At 32.0% G+C, this 22,152-nt stretch overlaps 2 protein-coding genes across 2 annotated transcripts in view; both read right to left on the reverse strand.

The window, feature by feature from the left end:
* LOC132745870 (O-acyltransferase like protein-like) overlaps window positions 1-14,668 on the reverse strand; it is a 37,535-nt gene extending 22,867 nt beyond the window's left edge. Inside the window, exons 1-2 of the mRNA XM_060734875.1 lie at window positions 14,234-14,668; window positions 13,379-13,560 (exon numbers count right to left, since the gene is read on the reverse strand). Coding sequence (XP_060590858.1) covers window positions 13,379-13,560; window positions 14,234-14,558 — 507 coding nt within the window. The 5' untranslated portion in view covers window positions 14,559-14,668. The remainder of the gene's footprint in view (window positions 1-13,378; window positions 13,561-14,233) is intronic.
* On the reverse strand, window positions 767-13,031 carry LOC132745871 (nose resistant to fluoxetine protein 6-like). Its single transcript, XM_060734876.1, has 14 exons — window positions 13,021-13,031; window positions 12,291-12,387; window positions 10,634-10,733; window positions 10,176-10,350; window positions 9,579-9,746; window positions 9,103-9,199; window positions 8,404-8,502; window positions 7,728-7,893; window positions 7,233-7,312; window positions 6,549-6,656; window positions 5,615-5,741; window positions 2,413-2,602; window positions 1,562-1,704; window positions 767-1,030 (listed from the first exon to the last, which is right to left on the reverse strand). Exons 1-14 carry the CDS (start codon window positions 13,028-13,030, stop codon window positions 908-910), a joined length of 1,683 nt encoding a protein of 560 aa, XP_060590859.1. The 5' UTR covers window position 13,031; the 3' UTR covers window positions 767-907.
* Window positions 14,669-22,152: the final 7,484 nt, after the last annotated feature.

The following is a 22,152-nucleotide window of genomic DNA, read 5'->3' on the forward strand; positions in this document are numbered from 1 at the left end:
ATAACAATGATTGTTTCAATTATATTATAATAATTTTAATCAAATTATATAAATTTCCAAAATGGTGCTACGGGATATATTACATGGTAACACATATAGGGTGTTTTATGCTTAATGTAAAAAGATTGCTAAACAAACATGTTAATGAATGTAACATAAATTTGAAATGTTAAAAAAAAATATAAAAACAAACAAAAAATAAACTCAGTCAAATTATTTGCAAAAGTAATCGCCGATAATACTTTTCACCGTCAATGAATGTGTCTTTTGACAACACATGGCTATTCACATAATTGAGTTGCAAATTCTAAAAATTAACTGGCTATATTTACAAATATTCACAAATTACATACTAATGACAATGTCAAGAATGTTTCCTGCGACAATGCAGTCTAAGACAGATGCCTTCTCGATAGAGTACCCATGTTTATATACTTTTCAATGTTTTTTTTATTAACATGTCAGCTTTCCTTAAAGGTCATAATTCACAATATGAATTACAATAAGCCAAATAAGTGTTGTGAGTAATACTTCCAAAGGATCACACTTCTTCAAGATATTGATTGTTCCACGATTGTGATAAAAATATAAAAGGGTCATAGTTAGTTTTGAAAAAGAGCATTTAATCACATATATAAAACAATAGAAAAAGCGATTCGTTGCATGGTAATATATATATATATATATATATATATATATATATATATATATATATATATATATATATATATATATATATATATATATATATATATATATATATATATATATATATATATATATATATATATATATATATATTGATTGATTGATTGATTGATTGATTGATACAATAATATTAGACCGACAGTAATACATGTGAATCTTATATTCAACACTTTTGCCTCCTTCATATTCTGAGATAAATCTAACTATTTTTCTTCCTCCCAAGCAGCACTTTCTCTAATCCCATCATGGGTGATTCAAACGCCAAAGATATCACAAACGCTGCCGCATACGATATACAGAGATGTCCCAGGAAAAGGTAAATCTGAATAAAGAAAAAGAAAGCAACAAAATAAAAACACAGTTCCTTTGTTATGTAAATTAACAAATGAATGTGTACCACTTATATAAAATTATTTTCAACAATGTATTAGAAACAAGCACACACTGCGATTAAAACTGTAACATTTCCTTCATGGAATTTATTTTCAATCCTAAAGTGATACAAATAAGAAAATTCATTTTCTTAAAAAAAATTGTATGTGTTCCTTACGTTTACATTTAATCAAAAAAAATTGTTATTAAAGAAAAAATAAATACGAAAACAAATCAGACACATTTCACTTTGATCAGCCTCGGCGTCGTTTATTTTGTCGTGTTAGAATCGTAAAAAAAATATATATCCAATGCAGTCAATGTGTGTTGTCCGGATAAGCAGCGTTATATCACTCAGGCTGCGCCTTCGTGATATAATTCGACGCATCCAATCTCTAAACAGTGATTTTATTTTGCAATTCAAATCACTGTTGGGATATATCATTTTCTTAAACAGCCTACAACTTAAAACTCAACTTACTAGATTGAGGTCATACCAGTACATCATAGTTTTTCTACTGAAAAAGTAAAGGGACATCACAATAGGATGTACAAGATATGCACAGTATGTGAGACGACTAAGTGGGATAATTCCTCGCCATGACAACAGGCTATTGACGGGTCCTAAAATGATATACAATGTGATTATTAAATACTCTAGAAAAAATTTTTTTGTACAAACCATACACTTTGCTCATATGGGAAACGATCACAATATCAGTTTTATTATAATAAAGTTGCTAACAAGATCTAACTGGTATAATTGAAAGGCAATGCAAAAATAAATTTAAGAAGAATCCACATTTTATAGTTTATCAATTAATCTTTTATAATAATGCAATATGTCTGTGTGTATTGTATGAACAACATCATGTATTTGATATTCATTAAAGCTAGGCATATCATCAACTCTAAGTTAACGGTGTACGGGAGCACACATGAAAATTCAAACTGTCGTTTACGCCCGCTTACTGCGACTGGAGCATAATTCAATATTAAACAGAAAACAGTAAAATAAACGAATTTATAAAAAAAAAATCCACCGATGTTTTATTACGGCCAAAATCATGAAACTATTAATGTGAAACGTAAGTGCTATTCCAGGAAATCGACGTATAGTCCCCTCAGTTAAATAACTCGTGTGCCCTGAACGAGCAAAAGTGGGTAACACTGGATTAAAAGGTATTTGGGGATTAAACTTACTCATGCAAAGTATTGATCAACCAAAATTAAAAAGACGAACAAAAATTCTCATTATTTTGATAAGGAGATAATGATTAATAGAATCATTGATAAAAAATATAATTCAAAAAGAAAACTAGAAAAAAATACCCCCATATCCAGTAGCACATGCAAATATCACCCATGCAACACTTATTCCCCAGGCAGTTCTAGACGTAGCATTGTAGAGGGCAGATACGCCTTTAGAAAGGTCTGGTAGATTTCCCTCTGGTGTATACAGTCCATATAACACACTGACTGCCATAGCTGTTGCTACAGCCCATCCGACCAAGTTTAATAGCTGTAAGGAAGTGTAAGGGAATTATATACAACATGTATTTCAGGAAATAAATGCGGTATGGCTGATCAATCTATAGAAACAAACGTCTTTAGTACGTGGTGTGATAAACCTGTTTTGTTTAAGACACACACTGTTTGTACACTTAAATGATGCCTTATCGGCGTTTCATGGTGTTGGAGAACTTTGTAACAAATAAATTAATAATTCTTCCACGATAATCTCATAATAGATTTTGTATGCTTGTTATTCCTCGCCGAAAGGCGATGGTGGTTATAGAAATGGTCTCCGTCCTTCGTCCGACATTTTTGTCCGGAGCAAATCTCAACAAGAGCACCGCTAGGCGGAGCATTATATGCCCGAAAGTGATTTTTTTAGTAAAGATGAAGCATTATTTTGTAAGACATGGGAATTAAATAAACTATTACCTCCTTCAAATAACAATCCTCCTTTGAAGTTTCAATATTGTGGTCTTCTACTTAATATGGACAATCAAACTATGAAGCTTAAACACAGAAGACCAAATGATACTTAACTTATGTTCCGAAAACTGTTTTTAGTTTTAAGGTAATAGTGACCTTGACTTTTGACCTTATGACCCAAAAATTAAAAGGGGTCTTCTACCCAATATGGACAATCATCCTATGAAGTTTGAACACAGTGGGTCAAATAGAACTTACGTTATGCTCCGGTAACTGTTTTTAGTTTTAAGTTAATAGTGGCCTTGACCTTTGACCTTGTGATCCCAACATCAATAGAAGTCTTCTACCCAATATGGACAATCATCCTATAAGTTTGAATATTGTGGGCAAAATGGAACTTAAGTTATGCTCAAGAAACTGTTTTCAATTTCTAAGTAATAGTGACTTTGACCTTGTGGCCCATAAATCAATCAATAGGGGTCTTCTACCTAATATGGACAATCATCCTATGAAGTTTGAACACTGTGGGCCAAATAGAACTTAAGTATGCTCCGCAAACTGTTTTTAGTTTTAAGTTAATAGTGGCCTTGACCTTTGACCTTGTGACCCCAAAATCAATAGGGGTCTTCTACCCAATATGAACAATTATTCTATGAAGTTTGAACACTCTGGGCCAAATGCAACTAAAGTAATGCTCCGAAAACTGTTTTCAGTTTTAAGGTCATAGTGACCTTGACATTTGACCTTGTGACCCCAAAATCAATAGACGAAGTCTTCTACCCAATATGGACAATCATTTTATGAAGTTTGAACACTTTGGGCCAAATGGAACTTAAGTTATGCTCCAAAAACTGTTTTCAGTTTTAAGGTCTTAGTGACCTTGACCTTTGACCTTATGACCCAAAAATCAATAGGGGTCTTTTACCTAATATGGACAATCATCCTATGAAGTTTGAATATTGTTGGCCAAATGGAACTTAAGTTATGCTCCTGAAACCAAATTGCTAACGGACAGACGGACGAACGCCAGGGGGTATTACGTAATATGTTCGAAATTCTTTCGGGCATATAAAAAGTATTTGAGGTATCAACTGGATAGATCATATTGAGGAGGAGTGCAATGCACAAGAATGATAACTCTACCATACATAATTTTTCGGTAATTGCCCTTTGTTATTTTTCAAACTTAATTTTTGTTCAGAGCATAATTAAAAAAAGCCTTTGAGATATTAACATTTAACTTCGTAGGCGGATAGATCTCACTCAGGAAGTGTGCAGTGCACAAGCGTGATAACTCTACCCTTCATAACTTTTGAGTTATTGCCGTTTTTTCATACCTAAGTTTTCACCTGAGTCGAGCATAACTCAAAAAGTCTTTGAGATGTCAACATGAAATTTCATAGGTGGATTCATCTTATTGAGGAGGAATGCTCTATGCGCAAGAATGACAACTTGACCCTTTATTAATTTTGAGTTATTGTCCTTTGTTATTTTTCATCACTTTGTCCGGAGCTTATCTAAAAAAATGTTTGAGGTATCAACTTGAAACGTCATAGGTGAATAGATCATATTGAGGAGTGCAGTGCACAAGTATGATAATATACCCTGCATTATTTTTCAGTTATTGCCTTTTGTTATTTTTCATGCTTAATTTTTGTCCAGAGTATTACTCAAAAAGCCTTTGAGATATCAACATAAAACTTGATAGGCGGATAGATCTCACTCAGGAGGTGTTCAGTGTACAAGAGTGATAACTCTACCCTTCATAATTTTTGAGTTATTGCCTTTATTTCTCATACTTAATTTTTCACCTTAGTGGAGCATAACTCAAAAATTCTTTAAGGTGTCAACATGAAACATATCATAGGTATTTATCATATTGAGGAGGAATGCTGTGAACAAGAATGATAACTCTACCCTTTATAATTTTTGAGTTATTGTCCTTTGTTATTTTCATACTTTTTGTCCGGAGCTTATCTCAAAAAGTGTTATAGAGGTATCAACTTGAAACTTTAAAGGAAGATAGATCTCATTGAGGAGGAGTACAGCACACAAGAATAATAACCCATCCTGCATAATTGTTCGGTTGTTGCCCTTATTATTTTCAGCCATCAGTACTCCAATAGGTTTCAAATCTGTAATCTCTTCAACCATAAGTTTTCATTACCGAGAGACCTATTAAAATTGTATCATCCTGCTCTGCTACATATACATCTTCCAATGAGAATACACATTCGGGGGGGGGGGGGTGGATGGCCATGTTAACATGGCTTTTGTTTTGTTTTACGGCGCATTAACACAAATTAGGTCATATGGCGCCAAAAGGAGAGATGATTTTGGCAAATTTGGGTGTTACAAATTTATAGCAACACCAGTTGTCAAAACCACTTTACCTGCTGGAGCTACGAAGTATAGACTAAAGTAATTCGAACCCATTTAGTCGCCTCTTACGATCACACAGGGATAAACAATGGCTGCAATTGATGCGTTAACCACTAAACGCACTCCCTCGGCCACAAGGGCTTGAAACTATTGAATAACAAGTTCAGCAAAAATAATTTTACTATTTGTTATTCCAAAACAAAGACCAAACCTTTGACATTTTCACTTTGCATTCTGTTTTGTACAAGATGTAACCCAGAAAGAAACCCACAATGTATGGTCCGACACGAGTCCATGGTTTATAATACATTTTGTCCATTGCCACTCCGACATCTTTACTGAAATAGAAATTGCTTTGCTTTGTTTAAAAGGTATTTGATGTGTTTTCGAAAAGAACATAATGGGGTTATAATGTTTAGTGACTTGTTTTTGCCAATGCGGTGAAATATATTGAAAATAGCGGTATCATTTATTTTGTTTTTGTTTAGTTTATCTGGTGCCATAGTTTGATTTCGAAAGCCTTTGATTGTTCACGGAGTGGTGGTATAATTTGTTTGAACTAGCATCTATGTTAGGGTCGCAACATATACAATATTTAAAATGACTAAACGATGCTCAATTTTAGACATATATGTTATTTTTATTTGATTCAATTTCTCTTTGTTGGTTTGATTTAACTCTGCAACTTTGTAGTTTTTATGGTGACGAAAGATCTCAAATGTACTTCCTTCTGTGAATTATGTGAGACAAGTACGGGCAACTGCGTAGAACCACCGACGTTCTGTAAACTAGCTTGATAGCTTCATCACATGAAATAATTTAAAGCTCCTGGAGAGTTTGGATCATATAATAGTAAGAAACAAGTACAAATGTAGTTTATTGTCTTCGACCTTAACCACACACGGCAACGGACGCCCTTCTAATTGTTGGTTTAGTAAAACAAAATGTAACATGCTGAATAATCAAGTCACGAAATTATTGTGAGCATAAAAGACACACACCAAAAGCCATCATATAATAACATTCTTCGGTTACCGTTTATATATTTATTATGAAAACAGATATACAAAAAGCTTTTGACTAAGTTCTGTGTTTTTATAGGTAACTCAACTTTATTTAAGTAAGTTTGATTAATGTCAGCAAACCTGAACATCATATTTGCCGCAATGTCATAATGGCTAGCTACAAGTCCAGAACAGATGAATGTTCCGAGTAGGAGTGCAAAACAAACCACAGCTCCTGCAACGGGGGAACTAAACAAAAGAAAACTGTGTTACTGTGTTGTTAAACTGCTACACTACAGTAAATAATTCTTTAACAAACACATTTGTAGATAAAACATGTACATTAATACTGGCGTTATTAATGAGTGAGACAAAATTTAAACATCACATTTTCGGTGAACATAATACTCAGAAAGACAAAACATTAATAATGTATTTATCAAATGTTAAAAAGCGTTATCAATGTTTGCTTAACCAAGACTGTAAGTTTAAGTTTGCTTCCAAATTGAAAAATATACATTGTGGCCACACTTTTTTAAACATTATACATAATTAGCAAGTTCTACCGAGAAAACCCAGACGTGCGCTCTGCATATTGTTTCAATGTAGTTTTTTTTTCTGCCAAGCAGTTTCAATCTCCTTTCATCAGTTCAAAGGATATAGAATAGACACAAAATCGCTAAAGAACGGGCGTACAGAAAACCTTATGCGTCATAATATAAAACGCCTTTTTCTGATACATAGTAAAGACCTTTTTGATTTAATTTGTTAGTTTGTTTTAAGGATTATAGACTTAGTTAAGCTTCAATGAATTAAAACACTCACTAAAACAGCGGAATCAACATCAGAGGGCTTATGACATAAAACTGCATGTCATTCGCTAGATACCAACTCCATCCCATACACTGAAACAGAGAAGATCAACGTGAGATACCTGTATCTATCTGGAACTAAATAAGTTCAGCTCAAAATAATAGAATAGAGAAAAACAAAACGTCTAAAAGAAGCCCAACACGGCAAAATTGAAAATGTTGCAGGCTCAGCTTGGTTGAGCATGTTCATGGACGGTCGAAAGTGCAAGTTACCGTCCATGCCCCCTCAGCAACTCTTTTTCTTAAAATAAATGACATCAGGTATTGTGGAAGAGCAGCCCTTGCGCTATTTTCTATCTCTACTTATGTAGAGGTTTAACTACACATTCTAAACACAAATACAAACTATTACCAAGGTAGGTTGCTTATTTTATATAACTTATTTTATAGACACAGATTTAATATACCAGGATAGTAATGTTGATCAAGAATAGCGCCAGGCGCTTACCTGTCTGTCCGCTTTGTAAAGATTGTTTATATACAACATATTTGTCCACCAGCGATCCTCACATTCATCTACTTCAATGCCTTTTTGAGGCCATAAAGGCCCACTTGCCCAGTACTTAAATGTAGGTACATACAGCATCAACAGAAGCATATAAGGCGGCGTCAGTCTGACAACGACAAAGGAAAATCATTTACAAAGTGCAAACAAAGTATCCATGCAATTGTTAACAATAATCGAAATTCATCTACATGGTCGATTCATATAACATATTCAGATATAAGAGTATATTCATCAACGTCAATTCCTTGTTGTGGCCGAGCAAGTCCGTCTGACCATTATCCAGACGTTAGTAGGTACATCATCAAAAGTAACATAGACGGTGATGGCAGTTTGGCACGCCTACATCTGTTATACAGAAAATGATGCAAGTATTCAAAACTATAGGCGAATTTATATATATATTACAGAAATAGTTATAAAGTAGATGGCGTTCAATGTTACGGGACAAGGAAGTACTTTTAAAAATTATGAAACACTAATATTTACATGATCATTTGAATCGTGTATTGTATGTAATACTTGTGCTTAAGGAAAGAATAATCAACAGTTTAAAATATCTTGAGGTATGTGAGAGACCTACTAAACTTTTGTCAAGTTAATAACTAATGAAACTTACCTCCAGTATCTATGGAAGTAAAAGAGTAGCCAGTTAAACTTCAACGCCCCTCCTCTCTTTTTCAATTCTTTTAATGACAGATAAGACACCAACAGGCCACTGAAAAAATGTTTTGGCAATAAATATATTTTAGCATCACATTGTGTTCAAGTATTAATTTAAATGATGTACTATGCGTGTGCACATTCGATTAAATAATTATAGATATTTTCTTATCAATCTATCATTTTTATCATATATATTTATTTTCCTTTTATTTTCATGAAACTTATAGTTTATTTGTTTGTAACATTATCACTGAATGTATGTTAACATAATACTATTTAATATTTATTAGATCTATATGACTGTATTCTTTTTGTGTCGTACAAGGTATATGAATGTTTGTTTCTTACTGTTTAACGACGATGAACTTGTAATGTTTAAGTCTAATAAAATATATATTCTTTCCTTTTCTTTACCATTGTATAGATATTGATCCGTAATTTCAATGCCTAATCATAGTTAAAGAAAATAACATATAACAAAAACGACTTTTAAAAAGACAAACAAAAGTAGTTTGGTTAAAAAAACTTTACGATCGTCTTTCAAAAGCGGCAAATGAGAATAATTTGATCATCAGGCGTGCAAACACTTGTGTTGTTATGATTTTTATTTGCGACCTCATTCTAAGCATTGGACATGGTGTTTTATATCTACCTGAGGACAAAGAATGTGTCTACAGAAACAGTTGCGTTCAGAATAGCTTGGAAGGTAAATCGCTTTGTCAGCGCTGGGAAATACGTTGCAACGTTTCCTGTAAAAAAGAAAACGGAGCTCAGGTTTCCGATAATGAAAAGTATCTTCAGTTTTGATTTAAAATCTGCAAAATTGTATAAAAACCTTGTTGACTCTAAGTTTTGACATGGATCAAATTGTTAAAATAGCCACATACGATTGTATTTTAAGCTTAACATAAGGTGTTAATATTCTTGTTTGTCTTTTGTATAAAATTAATTATTAATGCATAGGCTTATTGAATAGAGCGTGTTCAGTTAAGCATACTAATTTGAATTGAAGGCAACTGATTTTTTCCAAGAAATTGAACAGAATGGCATTAATTGAACTTTCCAGCAAAGAAGTAAAAATGATGCATAAAATGTGTTAACATGGATAAACCACATTAATTTTCACACCTGCCGTTGTGAACCCAAATGCGTATGTATGACCCAGGATGACCCAGGTCGTGCTGATGAAGCGAATCCCATTCACACATGTCAGCGTTCCTTTAGGTTGACTCGTGTTGAGGATTTTAGGAGCGTTTGTATATACAGAGAAAGAGAGTAGAAGCTTTCCAAGTAAACCTGTAATACGAAAAAAAATGTTAATATGATAAAGGTAAAATAATCCTATCTGTAAATGTTTATGTGTCTTAAACCACAGGTTGTGGGTTCAAGCTCTATTGAGTTTACGACAGTATTTCTTTCTGCGTCACAAGTACTTGTTAGTTGTTAGGAAAAATGCTCGAGAGCTTTACAAATCAGCTTTCATCTCTCATCCGATTTCATCGAACTTAAATATTGTATAGAGTTATTAACGAAAAACTTTCTTGTCTGAAATATGAAATGAAATAGAAAATAAAGTGTTTTAAAACAGTTATGACAGTATGCGATCAAAGTCATTCAGTATATATTATGTATGTAATTGGACAATGGAATGCTTTTTCACGGATGAAATTTTGGAAGATGCTTTCAATTTTTCAGAAAATTAGGAAAAAGTATAATACAATGTACCTGGTTTATACGACGTTTTCTCAAAACTAATTACATTAGGCACCGTCTTTTCAATGTCCTTGAAGTCCTTTGCAACATCGCCATTTTTCAAACTGTCACCGTTTGATATTTTCTCATCAGTGATAGTGAAGGCATTGTTATGTTTACCATTAGCATATGTAAGTTGGCATTTTTCCTTGAATACAAAATGAGATGATATTATAACCACGTTTGCAGAATATAATGAACACTGTCTTTATAGAAATACATTCAATGGAACATTATGTAAATAGTTATTAGGCTGTGGATGATGTAAATGTTTTGACCGATTATTGATAATATTCATATGCTTTTACATTTAATTGGTATTCCGTTCCTAGTAAATGTTTTGTGAAAAGAAATATCTTGAAAAAAAGAAGATAACTCGGAAGAAATTAAAACAGCAAATTACTGCAAAATAACAGACCCTGGACAATTACCTTTTCATATTGTTTTGGTTGTTTTTGAAGAAAATGTTGAATGATGACGTCATATGCTGTAGCTAAGATAATTATAGCGGCGAAAACTGCACCGACGATACTGAAATGGTATAAATCATATGTGTAGACAGTAAAATAACAAATTATATTTATCTTTCTTATTATCATGTTCATTTTATTGACTTTTTCTTTCGCACCATTTATTTATAACCACAAAATTAAAAAAAAAACATTTATGTAACACATTCTACTATTGTGAAGCGTTCCAGGCACTTGTAATCTTATGAACAAACAATGATCAGAGTAACAAGTTTATTTCCAAAATAAATTAATTAAATATTTTTCTTGTATAAAATGTTATATTCGGACTTAAAAAATGATAATTGTAAAGCTATGTTCTTTATCATTAATACATGTATGCAAACTGCAAGCGTAAACACTTTTATTCCAATTCACTAAGGTTTTCAAATTTCAAGATAAACTTAGAATAAACCAATGAAATGGTCAAAATAGCAAATTTATTATTTGCATTTAATGTTTTCCAGTACACCAACAGTTATTTCATCCTAGAGTGGGTTGGTTTAAAATGGGCACATTTACCAGAATTATTTCAAATATTGATAAAAAAAAATCATATAAATGTATCATTTGGTTATTCATGAAAGCTAGGTTTTTATGTAGTTAATAACATTTATAGGTGAATATTTACATTTTGTTCCAAAACTAACTAACATGTATCTCACTTTACAAACATCACATTACAACACAGATTAGATATTTATGGTTTGTTGTCAAAAATACTAAATACTTATTTATATGTGTATATTAAGACCTTGCATTCTGTCCCAATTCATTGTAAAGTAAATATCTTTTTCAAAATCTTTAAAAAAGATTGACTATTTTGATGGTGATTAAACAATAATTGAAGGATAATCACACATGTTTAGGAAAAAAATATTTTAAAAAATGCCTAAAATATAAAAAGACTGCCCAATTTTTTTTATATTGAAAATTATCAATATTATTCGAAAACAAATTTATAGATTTTTTTGGGTCACGAGAGTTAAAAATTACTTAAGTGACGTTTAGGATAATATTGAAAACAAATGTGACAAAATAGATCGTTACTTTGATGTAACCTGAACTCTGACCATTTTTGTTTGGATGGGCTTAAAACCACTTTAAAGATCCTGTATGGTGTAATTAAGGATATAAGAACGCTTTTAAAGTGAAATTTTATATATAAATATAATCATGCTTCTAAAACAATTTGCAAATATCCAAGAATATATTAAGATATGTACTGCAAATATTTATTCGCTTTATAATTATGTATCATTTAAATACATGCATCCATTTTTTATTGAAAAAATTGACTAAGACTTCATAGAAATAATTTTTTAATTACCTCCCTTTATGAAATGTTAATTCCGTATTATCTTTACAAAATAAAATGAATTATGATAAACAATATCAAGTTGGAAAGGCGGCGTTCAATGAACGCAATCCCAATCCCAGCAACAATATATAGTGGCAAGGAGCACAGGAGGATAAAAAGACACAACAAATTGAGTTACGGGTTCTTTAAGTAATAAACATATCAAAATAAATGTTTTCTATTACATGAAGATAAATTATTGAGATAACGTTCACATACCTGACTGCAAGGGCTTTATCTGTAAACTCGATAGATTTTTCTTGACAGGTCGCATAAATAGTTGGCAATGACATGTTTTTGAATAGTTTTAAAGCCACTGTTAATCAAAGAGATACAAACAATAACATTACTACAAATAAAAAATAGATTAAATATAAACAATGTCACTTTAACATGTTAGTGAATTAAAATACTATTAGAGTTAAAACTTAGGTAGGGTTAAAGGACGTATATATTAAATTTAGGTATTTATTCGTGATGTCAAGAGATTGTTTGCTTTCTACAGTTTATAATAACCCGAAATTACAGTAGGGTATATTGTTCTTGAATCATTATTCAAATTCCACAAGAATTTTCAACATAAACCACAAAGAGACTCAGTGTAATTATAAATTCTAAATAGTTGTCAATCTGGTTCTGTAATTTTCAGTAATGTTATTCCTCACATTAACCCATTAATGATCAATGACCATTTTAAAATTCGCTCTATTGCATTTTATTGGAAATCTAAATGAACGTAAAAAAATGATACCATTTAATCAATACATTTTTGCTTCACAGAATGATTGGCAGGCAACAGTTTATTAGAATCAGCATAATACTCATTGCAATAAATAAGAACGCTAGAAGAAATATTGCCTGTGCACGCGTTAATAAGTTATAATGATTGTTATTGTTACATACAAACCGTGTATCTTATTGGAAATTCAAATTAATAAAAGAGTCAGACCTATATTCATAAGTGTAATCCGGGATCGGCGTTTAGAATCAGAATCCGGTAACACAATGCCAATTGAAGCTTCCAGCGGACCCCGTCAACCCCAGAAGACTGAAATTTTAAAATTATTTTCAAATTGTTCAATTAAACAAAATATGTTAATATGAGTAAAATGCGAATGCACAGAATAATTGTCAAACGATAAAACCTTTCTTAAAATAGCAGCATTATATTTTGATCATGTTTACTTACAACAGTCTCGTGCGTTAAATAATATGTTGATAGTTTTTAAGATTGTGTTGGCTTTTTTAAAGTAGGATATCTGCGTCGCACAAATTCGTGCAAAATGGTTAAATGCACGTAAACGTACATCTTTTGATAACTGCACATGTCCAGTACAATACTTCCCGGTGTATGGGTGATCTAGTCCTTGCTTTTTAGCTGGGTCAGTGTACCTGTCGGCTTGTATGGCGATGCATTCATCAAAATTTCCCACAAACTTTAGACTGTAGTCCATTAACCCAGGACCAGGTTTGCCAAAGGCATCAATCACTGAAACAATTAAAATATCTGATAATGTTGAACTTCTTCATTCATCTTAAACATATATCTAAAAATTGAAAGTAATTTAAGTATAAACTATTTAATATTTTTCTCCCCGGGTCTATGAATTTTTCACATACTAAAAATTTTTAAAGACCCAAATTTAAAGGGGAAGGGTTTCCCCCCCAAATTGTAAAAGGCTTGACCACGAATCATTTATATTCAATTTTTACTTTGTTTTAAGAATTGATAGATTTGTTTAAAATCAAAAAAAAAATTAGTTTTTAAAAAACCAACTTTCTTTTTAACTTTTAAAGTTTGATTTTTAAGAAACAAAAACACATTAAATTTAAAACATTAAAAATTTTCCTGTTTTTGTTCAAAAAAAAAACCAAAATTTTCGCAGTATTTTTCACCATATTTCGACTGCGTTACTAACTCAGTTTGGCTTATTTTTGCATATTTTGACCTCTTTTTGGCAATGTTACATTAATTGTTAACGCTGTTTGCCATGTGAAAATTATTTTCTTCGTTAGCTTGAAATATTTAACTTTAAACACATTTTCAAAATTTTCATGAAAAATAGCATGAATCTTGAAGCGTGCTGCGTTAGATGAAAATTTACATAATGATAAATTCAATAAACAAATACAAATAGAGACATGGAAAATTTGATACATACTTCTGAGTGCCCAGTTCTCTCGGCGGAACAATGCCTTGATAAACAGTTCTGTATGGTTTAGACAGAGAGCACTTGTATAGTTCCTCGACGCCTCATCCAAACTCTCAGTTAATGTATCCGAGGCATAATTTATTATCAAATCTTGGTTTTGCTGTAAAAGAGGTCCAATTAATGATAAAATATTTGCACCAGGAATTCCACCTTGTTGCATAGTTCCGACATTTATTAAGCCGTCTTGTAAAATTTTCAAGTAGCCTACATCCAAGTCTTGAGCAAAACCGACTTGCAACAAGGCTAAAATATTAAACCACTTTGCAGCATGCATTTTGTTTTTGTTCCACAATAAAATTATTGTTCAGTGAATATTTAAACTGGCTCAATGAAAGTTGTGCCGATGACGCTTTAGTATCACTGGCGAATTTTGTAACAGCATTTCATTTAAGTATTAGTGGGTCACCTGCACATTATCAGTGGGGCTTATCGAGGGCTGATGAGCAACTCAAATATCTCTTAGTAAAATGTAGTCTCCAACACTGTCGTGTATGTTACACAACGTACACCAAAAAAAGAATTGTTTCTGATTTAATTTAAGTTACATTACCTTTTAATTGCGGATTTATTATTTATAATCTTAAAACAAGTTGGGTAATAATGAATAAACTTCAATTTATATAACAAAATGCGATAGGGAATGGTAGTTCAATGAACTTACATATATCGTATTTTTAACCAGTCCACATATACGTATCGAAAACCCATTCCAATGTTTCTAAGCATGCCATGTGTTTATAAGCTGCAGTTAAACAAACTACATGCGGTATATTCAGTATATTAATGTTGAATAAAGATATGCCTATTTACATGATGTTGCACAATTTATACACAATAGGTCATTTTCCAGCTCAAGTCGTTTTCCTATGTGAGAGCTTTGATTTTGAAATATTTTTTTAATTAAAATCAGACCGTAAAGTTGTTTACTGCATACCCGTGCCGATTTTGCGACTGCGTAAAATGCTATTACACGGCGGTGCATATATTTTGACGTGACGTCATTTGCGTTACATAAACATAGCGTTAAAACGCGCTAAATATTAGCGTTATTCTAAAGGTGTGTCAATGAAAAATGTCACTTTATCATTTCAAACGGTCTTTATTTTTGGTATGTGATAAATAGATTATTAAATTCGTGTTAGTTCATTACTTAGATTATTAAACTCGTTGAATAAAACAATGTCATGCTTGCCAGAGGCTCGCATAATATAATTTTATTCAACTCGTTCAATAAATTCAGTATTAAACTTACATTCATTCAATATCCTCTATTTAATATATTTCTCAACTTACATTGTACATGACCTGATTATTAAACTTAATGAAACCTCAATGATGTGTGGCTTTAAAATAAAATGTTATGCAAAATAAAATATACTTTTAGTTCATATAATGTTGAAGCACAGCATGACGCAGTTTAAGACACAACCATGATTTTTTGACTTTAACTTTTCAACAGCTTTTAAAACTCTAAATTAAGCCTATGAACGCAGATATATAAGCAAGTGTTGATGCACCCTGCAGTCAATGGAAAATAGAAAATGAAACTACTGCCAGACTGGTGTAGACATTTATCCCCGTAGATATTAAAAAGGTCTCCGACCGTGCGTCCTTGCATCTGTTGCAATATTGTCCGGAGCAGTTCTTAAAATAAATGCTTTTTTCTTTTTAAAAACCCTTCACTGACAAAAAGTGCAATTGGAGAAAAATGCGTGTCCAACAAAATTTAATCGCGTACCTAAAATTGTAGAGTTATTTAAAATTTTCCCAGCAAAACTTAAAAGTATTGAAAAAGGGAATTTTTTTTTCAAACTTAAATAAAACTGGTTCCACATTAGTAGGGAACGTGAGTCGTAGAAAAAAACTTATGCAGAAAAATTTTCCCTCCTTTATCAGAAACTTTGAAATTTTGTCGACATTTTCCAAATACTTGAGGGGTTTTCTTAACCTTAAATTTTAAAAAAACTAAAAACAAGGTAAAATCAAACGCAATAAAACTTAACTAAGTAGCAAAAATTCTTTCATTTGCCTTAATTTTTCCACTTACTTATGAAAGTGTGTTTTTTAAGACAGTAATAATAAGTATACATTACACAAAGCAGCATTTGAAACCAAAAAGTATTTACAACGTGCCAATAGGTAATTTAAGATAACAAACGGGTTTTTTGGGCCAAATATGGATGTTCAATGAAATCATATATATTTTTGTTAACATTTATCAAATGAGCAAGACACTGTAAGTACGACAAAAGGGTCTTCGTGATAACAGACTTTCAAAATGAGGACTGTTTGCTATCTAGATAAGGTTATCCAATGTGTAATTTTTCAAATTTTCAAAGTATACACTGATGTCACCTGCTTTAAATGTTCCACATTAAAAAGATAAAAATTGTATGAGCATTTCAAATTATTTAATCAAAATTAAATATCTAAGGTAAGTTGGACAAGGTTTATCGATTCAGATGTTTTGCGCAAGCTTTATCTATTGCGCAGTTATAAGCAATACAATACAGCAAATGTGCTGTGCTCTGGATAACCACAGATTATATAGAATAAGATTGATATCTCGTTAAATGTACACGCACTTATACATAAAGGGACCAAACGCCGCTTTTTGAATGACACTTACACGTTAAATTGAAGTTTAATGATCACATTTGCGGATGTTTTTTAACTCGATATTATAATTAGGTTGAATTTTGCTTAATCAGGTGCTACTGGGCGTTGAGAATACCTTGCACTTTCAAGTAGAGGCCAGGAGCAGGCATAAACAAAATGAAATGAGTTTGCAACATTTTTAGTTGCGTTGTTTTGGACGTTCTTTAAGAATTCTTTTTTTATAACCTCCCTCCCCCCAACCCCTCCCCTTGAAAAAGGGAACAACAACAATAAACAACACAACAACATATATTGCATTTAGATTTTAACAGATTTAACGTCATGGAATTTGATGACATTTTGTCAATATATAAACAATACTTTTAAAATAACTTGTAAAATTAAATATTTCAATGATGAAGTTTTCTTATGTAGTCAAATACAACAATATATATACTTTATGATGTTCAGCTTCAGAAACTTGACAAATGGATAAAAATTGGATTTTTTTCAATTATAAACACAAATACAAATTTGTAATGGAATTACAGCAGCAGCAGCAACAAAAACAACAACAGCAACAAAAACAATATCAACAACAACAAAAACAAGCCAAACAACAAAAACAACAGCACATGGGACATATTTACTTTTTGTAGGCACCTAAAGATAACAGAAGATCAGTTAATTTATGTAAACAAACAGAACAGTCAAAAAATTAAGCTTCTATAAATGATGTTATTGCAAGTGTGCGCGCATGCGTATTATTAGTTAAGCTTAAAACCGTGTCCTTTAAAGGTTATGAGTTTTAACAGTTTACCTCAACTAAATATGATACCAAATAAAGAGATGGTGGTGAAATATTTTTGTTCATGATCATCACTGTAAAGGTCGTAGCTATCAATATATAAAACGGGGTAAATTCTATGTCATTGAAGCAAGGGCACGCCTAATTTTAGATATGACACCATCAAAGGGTTACTAACATAAGTGTACTTATTTTCTTTACCAAATAAGCACACTGTTTTCTTACAAATGTAGTACAGTTTTTGAAAGCTTCGGTCATTTATTTCTTTTTAAAAATCTTTGAAACATGATGAAATATATATATTCTTATTATCATAAAGATGTCATACATATTTTATCATACAATGTGGATGTGTTACGAAATGATTAGTACATTTAGTTCAAATATTTGTCATTAAAATTGTTTCTGATAACAAGGGTTAAAAAGAAGCACATTGGGAGATAAGAAGATCAATTTAAAATGAGAACTGTATCGATTACTAGTATACTTATTCTGTATGGAATATACGAGGGTTGTTCGATATGTAATGTTTAATGTATAACACTTTGCACGATTTTACGGAAGCCCATTGAGGCCGTTTTGAGTTAGAAGTTAGATCTTAGAAATTAGATCTTAGAACTAAGCTCTTAGAACTTAGAGGTTCCGTATAGGCGGGAAAACGCCATATCTACTGCACGATAGACAAAAAGATGTAAATGAGATAAACATTTTATTATATTTCTTTAATTCTTTTTTAATTTAAACAATTGCAGAGATATAGCTAGAACGTTAAAAGATTAAGTTATTATATAATATATATAAGGACCGGGTTAAAAAACAACCAATTTCAACAGGAGACAAAAGTCGACAAATCTATCTTCAACAACCTGGTACAAATTAACTCCATAAATAGCTATTTTAGCCAGTTCTAGCAATTTTAGCCGAGCCAGGCTACCAAAAAAATCTTCGATGAGCATAATAGATATATCTCTGCAATTCTTAAAAACAAAATATAAAATTAAAGAAATATAATTAGAAGTTTACCTCACATACATCTTCATGTCTATTTTGCATTCAATATGGCGTTTTCCCGTCTTTATGGGACCTCTAGTTCTAAGATATAAGACCTAAGTTCTAAGATCTAACATCTAAGTTCTAACTTCTAACTCAACACGGCCTCAATGGGCTTCCGTACGATTTCGTGTATGTTGATATGTAGGAATAGCTCCTCACGTTTTTATAAACACGGGCCTTCAGCTAAACACAGCTTTAAACTAATCGCATATTTGATAGAGCCAATCGTTGACAGCTGTTATAAAATGGTTGGTTGAGAACGCTCAGTCATTCTATAAACAGAATACTAATTGGAGTAAATTTCTTGGTCTGATAAGGAATCTTATGAGGAAGATACACGATTAGTGATATGCAATGCTTTTGGCATATCGTAATCGCAGTCGCATATTATTTTGAAGCGTATTTTAAGTCCGAGAATTTTCCACCAGTTCAATGCTCCATATATTAACAGATGACTAAGAAAGTGAACGAGTACAAACTGCCAATCAGTTGCTCAAAATGTTTCCGACCTTTAAGCAAAGATAATCAACAAGCATTGATAACGGAGCCGAAACATGGATTCTATTGTAAATACAGATGCATGTTAAATATTTTTCAAAGCCGGTGTCACTTATAATACAACCATTCTCTGAGGTGTCCATGTGAATTTTGATAAAATCTTCATGATCCTCTATGATTTTTGAAAGAAGTAATTGATGATCTTTGTTGATGACTTTTTAAATTGAAAAACTAATGTTTACTTCTTTGGCTTTGTAAGTACACGGGGAATATCTTCTTCGACATTTTGAAGAGTATATTTTAGGTCTATTTTAAGGTTTCCTAAACTATTTGGTAACTCAAAGGCTAATGGTTCGATTTCCTTCGGTTTGTTTAAATATTTGTCGCTACAATTTCATTTCAACAAATAACTGATTTCTTTATAAATGAAAATATATAAGTAAGTGCGTTTTTACAAATGGTGAATGATATTTTTTCCGCCTTTACCAAATCCTGTAACCTACGTCCCCGCCTCTACCTACTTCTCAAGCTCATAAGCTTTATACTATTTTACTAATAGTAAATGGTAAACATACGGAACCTATCGTCATAGCTCGTTACTTTCCGTATATCTTACAAATCAAATGAGCGTCGCCACGACATAGATCAACAAATCATAATCTCAAGGAACCGTATTGTGTTATCAGGGACAATTTGACCGAATATAACATATATCTATAGGCGTCATACCTTTGTCAATAATTTCTAAAATTCAGTGTTATTTATAAATATAATACTTAATTGGTATATTGGTTGAGTTTAAGTCACATCAGCACTGTTAAGTCAGCAGTTTTGCTGGTGGATGAAGACCTTAGGTGCCACTTCCGTGCATTAACTCAGGGGCTTTAATATAGATAACAGATAATGCGCAGTCTGGTCTGGATCCATGCTGGTCGCAAACCCATTATGTTGGTTTTGTCATGACGTGGCTCATATTATTATTGACACTTGCAACCCATGTAAACTACCAAAGAGTTCAAAATAGACAAAGATAGCCCTTACTGCGTAAGTTGCGCAAAAGAAATATTATAGTTATAAATACTAAACCCAACCCCCATCTCCCTCCCCCCAAAAAAGACAGTCATTAATCACAAATAACACGTACTTTATTATTTGAATCTTAAATGTTTTACTTGTCCTAAAACCGCATAGCATTTTTTTTCAACTTTGATTTTAGTGAAATATTTTGGCATGTAGCTTTAATATCGATAAGGTTACATACACCAACACTCTTATCAAGGTCAGGTCAACAAATATAACGAACGTCTATGTCTTTATTAATCGTGTAAAGGTCTAATATCAACATGGTAAAATGTTATTTCTATTTCTACAACAACAACAACACCAGTTAAATAAATGCACGGACAGGCAACTGAGATCTTCCTCCACCAGTAAAGCTTAAAAGACGCCGTGTGACCTCTATTGTATTTGTGCGACGTAAAATCCATTCAACCGATCAGCATATGAATGACCCTTAAAACTGTATCACTGTTATCTTACTGTATATTATAGATTAAGGTTAATTTCGTTTTAATCAATTAAACCGCTATGTAAATACAATTTACGGTTATAATGTAGCACATCACTTTAACTGGTATATGATAACATTTCAGAGTGTCTTTCGAATAAATACGGTATACTGGAGAATTTCGTAAATTGAAATAACTAATGTGCAATGATAAACAGTGACTTGACTCGAAAATGTCCTATATTGTTGATTTATCCTTGAACAAGAGCTTAAGAACAGGCAGATTTAAAGGTTCTTTATTTTTCAAATATAATCAATTTTATTGTATCGACTGCCAGAGAAAAGGATCGTTTAGATAAAGAATATTTAAGTCACACCTATCAACCCTAACCTATTTTTCGTCAAGAGTCACAACTGCGACATGTGAGGATGTTCTAAATAAAAAAAATCACCATTTTCGTGTTTAAAAGTTGAAATCTGCTAAATTCGGTGCTAGAGGGCGTGGAAGGTAACTTGCATTTTCCAGTTCCTTCAATGAACAGACTCACTCAAACCGAGCAACGAGCCTGCAACATTATTAATTCTGTCGTTTTGTGCGTCCTTTAGGGATTCTGTTTTTCTCTCTTTTTTAGCATTCTAATACCAACTTATTAACAACAGCGTCTCGTGTCTTCCGTGTCTTATCTGTATACTAAAAATGATGCTTGCAGTGTGTCACAGTGTATTCAGTTTTAGATGTTGTTAGACAAAATAAAACGCCTGCTTTAATACATAAGTGCATTGGAAAGACTATTAAAGGTTCATTTTGGATTCTTATTTTTTCTGATTATATTTTTGGTTTAAAAACTAGCTCTAAAATAGGTTTTGTGTATTTGTATCTTGATAAGTTTGTAATCAGAAAAGGTCAATAAGTATAACGAAATATACCTTCATGATATTACCGTGATGTTTATATATTGTAGTGTTAAATGATCATTTTGGTTAAATTTTATCAGGGTAATCAGGGCTTTAAAAATTTGAAGAAAAAAACACAGACACAACAACAAAAGATCAAAGGTGTTTTATTGGCTGAACAACAGATGATCACAGTAGTTTTATTAACAGAGATATGCCTCGGCACTGCTTAGACAGCATCATTCCTTCTCCATTGAATATGAATACACATGTGCCCTTTGGTACAGGTAGACACTTGAAACAACGTATTGGGCGGACCACTTGTTCCAGGAAAGAATGGTTCTGCAGGACAAACATACCAAAGTCTATAATTAGATGTGAATATGTCAGATTTTAAGTGTATACAATTTCATATCATCTTTGATACTACATATGTATATCATATTCCAAAATGTACATGTATGAATACGTTGGTAAGAAGAAACACAAATTAAAGCCTGAGTCTGTGAT

Source organism: Ruditapes philippinarum, unplaced genomic scaffold (genome assembly GCF_026571515.1).
Source record: "Ruditapes philippinarum isolate M1 unplaced genomic scaffold, ASM2657151v2 ctg441_1_1_1_1, whole genome shotgun sequence".
In the NCBI taxonomy this organism is placed as follows: Eukaryota; Metazoa; Mollusca; class Bivalvia; order Venerida; family Veneridae; genus Ruditapes; species Ruditapes philippinarum.

Coding starts and splice junctions, on each gene's coding strand:
- LOC132745871 (XM_060734876.1), bottom strand. Junction 7,894..8,403: donor TACTTCCATAGATACTGGAG/GTAAGTTTCATT, acceptor TGTCGTTGTCAG/ACTGACGCCGCCTTATATGC. Junction 7,313..7,727: donor TTTACAAAGCGGACAGACAG/GTAAGCGCCTGG, acceptor TCTCTGTTTCAG/TGTATGGGATGGAGTTGGTA.